At 44.5% G+C, this 12422-nt stretch overlaps 1 protein-coding gene across 1 annotated transcript in view; it reads left to right on the top strand.

Moving 5' to 3' along the window:
• The window catches only part of RASGEF1B (RasGEF domain family member 1B), a 37010-nt gene extending 25684 nt beyond the window's left edge, over positions 1–11326 (top strand). The window contains exons 9-14 of the mRNA XM_066574250.1: positions 382–461; positions 1617–1712; positions 5617–5712; positions 6167–6290; positions 7192–7264; positions 8353–11326. Of these exons, the coding sequence (XP_066430347.1) occupies positions 382–461; positions 1617–1712; positions 5617–5712; positions 6167–6290; positions 7192–7264; positions 8353–8377 (494 nt within the window). The 3' untranslated portion in view covers positions 8378–11326. The remainder of the gene's footprint in view (positions 1–381; positions 462–1616; positions 1713–5616; positions 5713–6166; positions 6291–7191; positions 7265–8352) is intronic.
• Positions 11327–12422: the final 1096 nt, after the last annotated feature.

Below are 12422 nucleotides of genomic sequence, written 5' to 3'. Positions count from 1 at the left end.
TAGTAAATTCCCAAGTGGATTTCAACGCTGACTTCCTTCATACAAGAGCCGTAAAGAAAAGTAGACCTTCACATCTCGCGTTCAGATGGAATCCTTCACTTGTATTTCCGAGACGGGGACTGATAAGTCTGCCTTCCAGTAGACGTTGTGCGTTTCTGGATTTCGGTGACAGAAGGAATATTGGGGTGGGTCACTTATTGGTCTCAGAAATACAAGTGACTATTCTGTCCGGGAGGCTCATTGTCGGGGGTTGGGACAGAACCAATGATGTGAACCCGGGCTTGAACCATAAATATGATGTGAATGCCCTCTAAAATATGCAGATGTAGTACTGTACTCTTTTCTGTAAATATAAGACACTGTGTTTTCTCTTTGATACAGCTGGAATGAACATGAGTCCTGTTTCTCGGCTTAAGAAAACATGGGCAAAAGTGAAGACTGCGAAGTTTGATATTCTGGAGGTATGGAGTTCTTATACATTGTAGGAAGATTATATGGAACATCTGAGTCCATCTTTATGGAGTCTTCCTCTCATATAATCTGGGCTCAATGTCCACTTTAGAGGGTTACTGTTAGAAATGATGAAATCGTGGCTCTATGCTTTTAACCCTGTTAGAGATATTTTAGCTTGTCAATCCGTGCATTCCAAGAGCTAGAACTTTATCTTTCAATCAACATAGCAGTGTGAGGGCACTGAGGATGTAGTAGCGAATTGGGCGATGCAGGGGACCGGGAGAGGCAAGTGTATGTTTGTTTTATTTCAGGAAGAACATGGTTTTTGAAAGGAAAATCTTAGCACTTTTTTAATGTCCCGAAAAACAAAAAAAATTAAGTTGGGTGTAATGGAAAAAAAAATGCAATTGCGCCATTTTTGGGAGGATCTTAGTGTTTACTGAATTCACAGTGCAGCGAAAATGACACCTGAACGTTGTTACGTGGGTCAGTACGATTATGGTGATGCCAAATTTATACTTTTATGGCTTACTACTTCCACTCTGCTTCTGAGCTTGCTCCATGCGCTCTTCATGACTGCATGAAATCTATTTAGGTTATGCAGTATTGAAGGGGTAAAAGAAGTTCTCTCTTCAGACCGCGTCTTTAGGATGTGGCACCCAGGGCAAATGGCAGTCTGCCCTGGGTTCCACTCTTGGCACCCACGGTAAGCAATTGATTTTGCCGTGGGCCAACTAGACTTTTACCCTGCAGCGTCTGCTGAAGAGGCAATGTGGTATTAGAGGACGGGCACTTAAATGAAGTTCGCCACCAGTCCTGCGTTCACAAAGGGAGTCCCAAGCAGGGGACCCGGCGCTACAACTTTCATTTGCCCTAAGGCTGGGTTCACACAGGGCGGATTCCCGTCGGAAATCTCGCGGTTTGGCCACAGCAAAAACCGCAAGATTTCCGCAGGGAGTGATCTTAGCGCATCCTCCTTAACAAAAACTGAAGTGCGATGCAAGAATCCGTATTGGTTTATACGTCTCCAACACTGCAGGAAGTTTTCACTGTTGCATCCCCCAAATCGCAGTCCTACAGATGTTACAGATCTCATGGTAGCTCCTACAGGTTTGGAGTTCCCTTGTTAATTCTGATTTATCTTTTTTTTTGTTGTTTTGCAGCATCAAATGGATCCTTCAAGCAATTTCTACAACTACAGAACGGCTCTGCGAGGAGCAGCTCAGAGGTCGTTAACTGCCCACAGCAATAGAGAAAAGGTATGTGACCCAACGGCTCAACTGGGAGGATGTGCCAATAACACGGCTGTCTACCATCTGCATGTAATGTGGACTTATAGCAGGGTAATACATGTAGATGATATGTTTTCTCAGTTGGTATAGACACAATGACATGCATGATATATGGATTTCTCCAAGTGCTTACAGTAATCTCTTGCATCTGTTGGAGTAGATTCAGGCAGCAGATCGGTTGCAGAAATCTCTAGGTGACCCACATGCCGTGTCCCAGCTGAAATCCATAGGCCTGAACACCGAGCATTTCAGTTCAGATGAATTGAACTGAATTTCGGTCCCAAATCTGCAGTGAGAGTTCAGTCTGAAATGGCCTATAGGAGAAAACTCCCTGCAGGCTTGTAGAACCTTCTGTGTATACGGGGTTAGCGAAATTAGATTTCTTCCAACGCAGAGGACTCTGCAGGACCTTCTGCTGCTCCAAATGAGACAAAACTTGGGCGCCATTTATGAAAACAAAATTGTAGTAAAAAAGTCGCCGCTAGGTGGCGCTGTAGAGATGTAAATCGCGCTACAAATGGTAAAAAAACAAAACGGAGTGCTTTCTTTTTGATTATTTTTCGTTGTACTTCAGTTTTTTTCAACGGAACAAATAGCGCATGAAATTGGTGGAGAAAAAAACCCGGGAATGCTAATCTTTGGTTTTGAATTTCCTTTTTTTTTTTGTTCCAAAATTGGAACAGCCAGACAGGTATTGCCGTTTAAATTCTAATGAGATGTGAACGAGCCGTCTCTACTTGCAGTGATAAAATGATGCCTTGAAGATGCAAACAAAAACCTCCCTGATTATGTGATATTTAGCTGCTGTCCAGCCCTATGAGCAGCGCTGCTGAAATCACTTATGGCATCACTGCCAGCCTGGCGCTGATTGCAGGTTGACATAATGACCGATTTTTAGTCTTTTTATGCTCTAGTAATGTAGTAGAACAGAGGGATATCGGTAATTCATGAGTCTAGTGATAGGGTTTTGAGGTACGCTATATGTGATATCTGTAGTTCAGGAGCCTAGTAGTAGGTTCTGTTGGTACGCTGTATGGGATATCGGTAGTAGGCTCTGTTGGTACGCTGTATGTGCTATCAGTAGTAGGTTCTGTTGGTACGCTGTATGGGATATCGGTAGTAGGTTCTGTTGGTACGCTGTATGGGATATCGGTAGTAGGTTCTGTTGGTACGCTGTATGGGATATCGGTAGTAGGTTCTGTTGGTACGCTGTATGTGCTATCGGTAGGTTCTGTTGGTATGCTGTATGTGCTATCGGTAGTGGGTTCTGTTGGTACGCTGTATGGGATATCGGTAGTAGGTTCTGTTGGTACGCTGTATGTGCTATCGGTAGTAGGTTCTGTTGGTACGCTGTATGGGATATCGGTAGGTTCTGTTGGTACGCTGTATGGGATATCGGTAGTAGGTTCTGTTGGTATGCTGTATGGGATATCGGTAGTAGGTTCTGTTGGTATGCTGTATGGGATATCGGTAGTAGGTTCTGTTGGTATGCTGTATGGGATATTGGTAGTAGGTTCTGTTGGTACGCTGTATGTGCTATCGGTAGTAGGTTCTGTTGGTATGCTGTATGGGATATCGGTAGTAGGTTCTGTTGGTACGCTGTATGGGATATCGGTAGTAGGTTCTGTTGGTATGCTGTATGGGATATCGGTAGTAGGTTCTGCTGGTACGCTGTATGGGATATCGGTAGTAGGTTCTGTTGGTATGCTGTATGGGATATCGGTAGTAGGTTCTGCTGGTACGCTGTATGGGATATCGGTAGTAGGTTCTGCTGGTACGCTGTATGGGATATCGGTAGTAGGTTCTGCTGGTACGCTGTATGGGATATCGGTAGTGGAATCTCTTGGTACGCTGTATGTGCTATCGGTAATTCACAAGGCAAGTAGTAGGTTCTGTTGGTACGCTGTATGGGATATCGGTAGTGGAATCTCTTGGTACGCTGTATGTGCTATCGGTAATTCACAAGGCAAGTAGCAGGTTCTGTTGGTACGCTGTATGGGATATCGGTAGTAGGTTCTGTTGGTACGCTGTATGGGATATCGGTAATTCACGAGCCTAGTAGTAGGTTCTGTTGGTATGCTGTATGGGATATCGGTAATTCACGAGCCTAGTAGTAGGTTCTGTTGGTATGCTGTATGGGATATCGGTAATTCACGAGCCTAGTAGTAGGTTCTGTTGGTACGCTGTATGTGTATACATAGAAGACGCCATGGCTGGGTTAAAACCTGCTGACAAGCACCTACCTGTAAGGCACAGACATGTTTATATTCACAGCTTCTAAATTAACGAGCATCGGAAGCCGGCAGCTCTGCTTTCTACTCATAAATAAAGAATCAACCTTTGGTAAATGGGTTTTATAATTACAAAAATGCTGCGGTCATTCATTTCTCTCCTGAAGTTTTGGAGAGCGGCCAAGTACCTCGCTATATGCAGCGTCCATTTAGGAAGGGGGCTGCTCTAGTTCATCGTCTAAGTGGTGAACGGGCTCAAGGATGCTGTCACAGAGGGTGCGATTCGTCATTTCTTGTTGGATATGAGGAAGATCGGATAGGTGTTAACCCTTTTAACCCAATTTCCCTGCCGCCTGCACGCTCCCCTGTTTTTTTTTTTTTTTTTTAAATGTATTTATTTTGGGTGGGAAAGCCCATTGTGGATTCCTTGGAATTACTCAACAGAGACACCTTAAAATGATGTAATGATGCTTTTAGTGTGTGTGTGTGTGTGTGTGTGTGTGTGTGTGTGTGTGTGTGTGTACACACACACATATTATATACACACAGGGAAATTGGGTTGAAAGGGTTAATACCTATCCGACCCTCCTCATATCCAACAAGAAATGAAGATGTCTGTGTGTGTATATATTATTTATTTTTAGTGTGTGTGTATACTGTATATATTATAGTGTGTGTGTGTGTGTTTTTTTTTTTTGATTGCTCTATGCAGGAGAGAGACGTATGACTTTGCAGCTCTCTTCTGCATAGTATTGGAAACTTGCCTGGCCTCGTCCAACATTGAGCTTGCATAGTTCCGCTGTCGAACGAGGTCTGACACTATATTGGAAAGGGTTAATGTCAAGTAGTCACTACTTTTCCCCTCCATTTGCCATTCACATAAATGGGAGAGTTGGGCACATCCCTCAAATTTACACTCTTTATTCTATCCAATTAGCTTACACTTTATTTCTGGGTACTCTCCCTTTAGTAAAGTCCCTTTCAGACACAACAATTTTTGCTCAAAAATCGCTCAATGGCGTCTTTTGAGCGATAATCGTTGTGTCTGGCTGCACTGACATCGTGCAGTGTTCGTTCTGCCATCGCTCATCGTTGTCTTTCAGCATGCTGACGATGAGTCTTATCAGGGATTCACAGCTGGATACAGCTGATACTATTGCTTCAGCTGTATCCCGCTCCCTGATAACAAGCTGGGTATGAAGAGCAGAACGGTCCAGCTGTGTTCTCCATACCCGGCACGGAGCGCTCGGCTGTATAACAGCTCTGTGCAGAAAACATCTGGATGCAGAAGACAAGCCGGGACACCCCACTTGCCTTCTGCATCCTCCGCTCACAGCACAAGGGATCGCTTAACGTTTGCGCGATCACCTTGCGCTGTAAAAAGAACACAACGATTATCGCTTTTTTGAGCAATTTTAATCGTTGTCTAAACCCGCCTTAAGATACGATGTAATTGAAGCCGTAGATTGATGTTGGCAATGCTATTAAAAGGCTCTACTGAAATTACTTAGGAGGACGAATTGTCCTAAATGTTGGCTCAGTACTTGAAATAATAATTGGATTTTGTTGCGGATTGGTTGTTACATGGCGACTGGATCAAGTAAAGAAATCCTCATTAACAAATCTATTTTCCTCCGTAGATTGTGATCCCGTTCTGCAGCTTACTGATTAAAGACATCTACTTTCTAAATGAGGGCTGTACCAGTCGCCTCCCTAATGGACATGTCAATTTTGAGGTACATATATTACATAATTTGTGTGTAGCCCCCCCCCCCCCTCGGGCTATTAACTGCTTTCAGCTAAGGCTTAATTTGCACACTTAATTACTCTTAAGTAGCTACTGAATAGTTAATGCAAAATGATCGCTCAAACTGGTGTGATCGCTCATCGCTTCGTGTAAACGGGCCTTTACATTTATGGTCTTGTAGAAACATAGTTGCCGTTTTGTTCGGTCTAGTCGGCCCTTCTATGATTTCCCTCCCGGGATAGATCTATCCTTTACCCCAGACATGCCACAATTGGGGATCCTCCTTCCATGTCTGCAGGACGTTTGTTCCACACAGTTCCCGCTCCTTCAGTAGTATATCTTCTGCTGTTTCTTCTGATGTTTCTCCCAGCTTATCTCAGACCCCCCTGTGTGATCATACATGAGTTGTAACACTTGTCCTGGTTTTTCTTTTCACTCTTCAGAAATTCTGGGAGCTGGCCAAGCAAGTCAGCGAGTTTATGGCTTGGAAGCAAGTTGACTGCCCATTTGAAAAAGATCGAAAAATCTTGCATTATGTCCTGACGGCTCCTATATTCAGTGAAGATGGTAGGTGATGTTGGCAATGTTGACCACAACAATGGGGAAAGGGTATTCTACAGAATTGACCTCCACTCCATCCAAAAACAATGGCCTTCTGCTTATCCTGTGGGGTTCCCACGTGTCTTACACGTGGATTCACAGAGGATACAACCTGTAGGGTGAAAATCCACAGTGTGAATTGATATCCGGTGGATGTAAAATGCGCATTGCAGGTCAATTTACACTGTGTGTGGATGAAATGTCTTAAAACCTCCCCTACTTGGTTTGTACATGTTCATCTCCCATTTAAAATAAACCTAAAATACTCAGTATATTCAAGTGTGGCGTGTACTTCTCAAACTGATGTTAGTCGTTCTTCTATCCAAAAGCATTACAATTAGAGATGAGCGAGTATACTCGCTAAGGCACATTACTCGAGCGAGTAGTGCCTTAGCCGAGTATCTCCCCGCTCGTCTCTAAAGATTCGGGGGCCGGCGCGGGTGACAGGTGAGTTGCGGCAGGGAGGGGGGGGGAGAGATCTCCCCGCCCGCCGCCGGCCCCCGAATCTTTAGAGACGAGCGGGGAGATACTCGGCTAAGGCACTACTCGCTCGAGTAATGTGCCTTAGCGAGTATACTCGCTCATCTCTAATTAGAATGTATGTGAGTAGTAGAAATAATCAGATGTTCTGCAAATCCTGAGTTCCCCGTTTGAATGGAACAGCAATCAAGTGTGCATCCTGCTGCTCAAATAAGGGTCTCTGGGAGCGCTGGACTCCATGACATTGGAGACTCGCTGGGTGATCGCATGGATTTCAATGCACACCGTCCAGTTCAGGATTTAGTTTTGTCCCCTAAGTTACTGTACTTGGTTTGCATAATATATGTACATATGGGATTAATTGCTTCTCCTTCCCTTTTTCCTGCAGCTCTTTACCTGGCTTCATATGAGAATGAGAGTCCTGAAAATCACATTGAAAAAGACAGGTGGAAAACTCTGAGGTGCGTTGGAGGCCGCGCCGGCCGTCAGCGGGGGGGGGGGGGGGGGGGCGTTTCGGCTACTTGGATATTTGTTAGAAAAAAAAAAGTTACGAGTTTAGTTGACTGAATACCAGCTACCATATAGTGTTTTTAGTCATTTATGTATCTTATTAGGCTTTTTTTTAATGTGTTTTGCATTTTATATATTTATAGTTCGTTGTGTTGAAGTCTCAGGCCTCTCTCACATGCGCTCGCACAACGCCATGTTCAAAACTGCAGTGTTGTACTGCGATTTCGTATGCGTTCTACAGCACTTTTTAACGCACCCCATCATCGTGATGGGTAAGGAGGTGCGTTAAGTGCTAATACACATGAATGCCAGTCTGCAACGCCCCATTGGAATCAGTGCGAGTGTTTTACAATGCTTAGCGGAGCATTTGAAACTCTGCGATGAACACTATAAAAAGCGGTCTGTGTGGAGCAGCCTTCAGTTTTAGCGGTCTGCATATCCTAATTAGGCTGGGCTCGTACGAATATACCTTGCAGCATCCAGGCTGCAAGATATATGCACATTGCACGCAGCTAGTATGTCATCGCATACTGGCTGCAGGCCGGCCATCGCCATGTACTATCTTGGTGTGCATGTAATACGTGCCGAAATAGAACTGCGATTTTTCTTGCGCACATAATTTACGTAATTCTTATATCCCACCTATGGAATATTGGTACACGCTATTACCATACACTCGTACGAGACAGCCCTTAATAGTAGTATAAGGCCACTCTCACACATGCGACTACCGCTGCATTTTGAACGCCGTGGTAAAATGCTCCAATTGATTTCAATGGAGCTTTGCAGACATGCGCTCAAACGCGGTGATTTTTCCAGCACTGTCTGCTCCATTTTACAGCATTTTTCGCGCTTTCTAACGCAGCTCATCACCATCACAATGATGGGGTGCGTTAAAAAACTGTGGCCGGACGCTGTAACCGGTGTCTACAAACATGCGTTTTGCCGACTGTGTGAGGGTGGCCTAACTGTGTATATAGTTCTATACTGCGGGGCTTCTGTTTGTTCTCTTACATTTCCCATCTCTTGTTTCTTCCAGGTCAGCTCTTCTGGGCAGAGTCTAACGTATGAAGCCGCTGCCATGAAATCCCCATTTTTGCACTGTGGGATGTGAATGCCGGGTGCGACGCAAGCAGCTGAGGCTTCCCAGCAGAGCCGGCGGGTGAAGTGAATCACAAGTGTCTGTCTGGCCCGCTGAGGACAAACCATTCCTTGATGTTTCACAGTTAACCTTATGCTAAGTTTTCTTTCTCTGTTCACATCCTGTTCCCGATCCTACCCAGCTGTTACGAAGTATCACCATATACAGCGCTGGTCCACGAAGGGAACATTAAAAACGCAAACTGTCAACCACTGGCTGGCCGGGGGGGTCTTGTACAAGTTGGCGCTCAGCAGTGATTTGTGGTCTGAAGCTTATAGTTTACTGCCGGATGGTAAACTCCACAGCGGGCCTCATTGGACGTTTAATAATAATCATTTTGGAAGTGATATCTGTCATTGTCCAGCGCTAAAGCCTACTTCTGGAATATAGGCTGCAGCGTAACACCACGTGTGTCAATTAGACGAATGGTTTACAGTATTCTCTTCCTTGTTTTGTGATTTGCTTGTCTATTCTTTCTCTTTTTTGATCCTGTGACTTATTTATTGCAGCGAGGTCTGTACAGAACGCTTTGGTACGGGGCGGGTTGTGCACTGAGTGTATATTGGGAAGAAGCTACTTTCCCTCCCTCTTTGTATTAATGCATTTTTTTAAATGAGCTTTCTTACCACTTCTTCGTCTCCATTTGGGTTCTACAACAACATCGCAGCTGCAGACATCAAGAGGCTATATAGAAGGCGCCGGCATTTTGGGGGAAATGCATATGCATGCTTTCTTGAAAATAACTGGCCTACGATGAATCGGAACGGATTCGGAGCTTAAACATGCTGTGAAGAGACGTTTGTAGTTACGAAAAAAAGTCTATTTTGCTATGAACTTTGCAAGAAATAGCATTACTGTTTGTAAATAATCAGATTATTATTTATAGGGTCATGTCCGTTCTACTAGTCTTCCTCTATTGATGTGACGGTCCTGCCACCGGGACAAACAGACCTTGTTACCTCATGTATCCCTCCTTGCCATGTGCAGAGGCATCGTGATGCTGGAGATCCTTTTTTATTGTATGCTTTTTATTTTGTTTTTTAGTGTCCTTTTTCCACTGATGGAGAGGTTACATTGTGCATGTACTGTATGGGAATGCTAACGATTGTGAACTAGACCATGAAAATAAATGTGATCATGTAAACACTGTGGGACTGACGGATGTGTTCTGTGATCAGGAGGCCGAGGGGTTAATGCATTCAACGCCAACTAGATCTTGTGATTCGTCTTGGCTGAAGCAGAAGGGTTTTACAGGGCCGTAGGAGACAAGAAATATGAGGGGGGATTCCTAATGAATTCGGTTGTGACTGGAAATGATGACCTCATTTTTCGTCGGGGGACATAATTTACCGTGTATCATTGTAGCTTTATCCAAGTAGCGGCAACGTGTACAGAACGGTACGCCATAAAGTCACTGAAGGGTGGCGGGAAAAGGAAGATGTGGATAGAACGCCACTTCAATAATTGCTGTATGCACTGAACGATGTTATTAGGCATTTGTTTTAGTTTTCCCAATAGATCTTTAGAACATCTCATTGCTGGAGAATGACTGACTGACTTGCTGGAATGCCGAGGACATTTGTTAGAATTTGCATAATCGCTTTTAAAGGCATTTCCCACTGCTGGGAAATTAATATTCTAAGAAGAAGCTGCTGGGATAACACATGGGGGACGTCCCCGCTATTTTACATGTGAGTCCCTGGAGGAGGAGGACGCGTCTGTGTCCTGGATTGAGGCACACCAGCCATTCATTTTCTAGTCTCAGTATTCCTGTATCTGTCAGCCGCCCGGTCCGGTCATTCTGAATAATGGCCTCCTTTATGGCAGATGTCTTTATGTACATAGGGGTGACCTATGAAGAGGGAATAAGTTATAAAATGGGTCACCATGTGAAATATATTCAGTATAACATGGCTTTGATGGATTTGCAACTTCTTTGTATTATCATATGGATGGTAAAATCAACATCATATTGGAAAAAGTAAGATTTGACACAAATGGCTTAATGCGTTAAACTATAACCAATAAGTCAGTTTTTCTTTTTAATTCTGTGATCCTATATATGAAGTGAAACTAGTGGACTTGGCCACTAAAGAACACTAGGGGTGTGGGCTACAAGCATGTGGCAAGCTATCTCCCAGCCGGCTGTTTGCCAAATCCGAAGGCTTTAGAGCGGGGCACAACGTGGGGCCTCCGGCTCAGCAGAATTAGAGCATTTGTCAGAAGACTAAATAACCAATTTCTCTTTAACTCTTTCAGCAATCGGAGGGTATAACCACGTTGCAAAAAAGGTGAAAACCACACAATAATCCAGAAGAGGACTTCGCACAGATTAGATAAAGCTATGGTAGTTGAATGGGGAGCACACCAGGTACGACTAATGTGTCAGGCTGCTTTTAGACGAGCTGATTCTCAATTGAACGTGCGAGTGACCTCACCACTAGCTTGTCTGAACGAGTCAACAATGTATCTGTCCGTCTAAACGGGCTGCAGGAAAGTGAACAAGCGTCATTCAGTCCTTCACATTCGCTCTATAAGTGACTGAGAGGGACTGAACGAGCCAAGGAGCAAACTATTTCCATATAGTCATTAATCACTCGGTCTGAACACGGGCGGTCGCTCACATTCGCACGATAATCGTTCCATCTAAAAGCGCCTTTCACACGTGACCATCAGCTACGGGAATCTGTTCTCCTCTGCTCACATACAGTCCTACAGCTGCTACTATAGTGAAGGAGAATCCTATATAAATCAGGAAAGGCCTCTCGCTCAGAGGCTCACGTGTGTGTATATAACTGTAATGTATTCTGACCTGCTGATGCATTTATAATTTATGTAGTTGATGCAAGCTGTAAATAAAGTGAGCTACATTGTGGATATAACAGTCTACTTCTTTGGACTTTGATTTCTGTGTATATGAGATATGATATGCTGCTCTTCCCTACTTGCCCATTCACAGACGCTTCGCCTCCATGCATCGCTTTCTGTGTCCTGATGTGAAGAAGCGATCATTCACACTAGATCTCCTAAATAAGAATCGCAACACTGATGACACATTATATGGGGAGAATCCTAGGTCATTTTTCACACGATTGGGGCTGATTCACATTATTGTGAAAACCACTTGAGAGAAAATCGCGTGAATTGACGATTTCTCACTATCAAATCCCGAGTTTTAATTAGCAGTGAAATTGCCCATTCATACGATTTTGGGAGCTGCGTGTTGCAGTAAAAAAGTGCTGCTCCGGGAGGAGAGAGAGATTAAGGAAAGCCCCATAGGGAACCCCCTTCCTCGCTGGGGACTCCCTTCATCTCAACAGGGTTAGAGGGATTTCCCTGCAGGGGAGAAGGAGGAATTTCCACGTAGTGGGGGGGAGAAAGGGGTTCCCATGCAGGGGGAAAAGGAGGGATATCCCTGTAGCAGGGAGAGAGGGGTACCTCTGCAGGGGAAACCCTCTCTCTGCTTTGGAGATATATCCCTCCACATGCAGGAGAGCCCTTCTCTCCCTGCTACGGGGGAGTTCCTCCTTCCCTGCAGGGGAACTCCTCTCTCCTTGCTATGGGAATATCCCTCAATCTCCCTTTGCCAGCCAGCTCGCAGAGTCTCCCATAGGAGTCTATGGAGGCTTTTGCACTTTGCGCACCACAGATAGGTCAGGACTAGAGATAAGCGAGTATACTCGAAAAAGGCGATGCTCTCTCGAGTATATCGCCTTACAGAGTACCTGCTGGCTCGACTCCCCCCCCCCCTCCCCGCCCTTTTTTTTTTTTTTTTTTTTTTAAGCGATCATCGGCTGATGTAAATGGGCCTTAAGGGTACAGGAAGAGATGGGTATAGTCGAGTGACTTCAAATTAGTTGTTGATTTTTATTTGATCAGAGCAGGAGACTGCGGGTTTGCTTACTTCTGCAGCCGAAACTACTGTTTCTATGGACGTTTCTATGCGAAGCGTAGTTTTCATGATATAT

This window comes from Eleutherodactylus coqui, chromosome 7 (assembly GCF_035609145.1).
Source record: "Eleutherodactylus coqui strain aEleCoq1 chromosome 7, aEleCoq1.hap1, whole genome shotgun sequence".
In the NCBI taxonomy this organism is placed as follows: domain Eukaryota; kingdom Metazoa; phylum Chordata; class Amphibia; order Anura; family Eleutherodactylidae; genus Eleutherodactylus; species Eleutherodactylus coqui.
The sequence above is the reverse complement of the archived record's forward strand: the minus strand, read 5'-3'. Positions and strand labels throughout refer to the sequence as shown.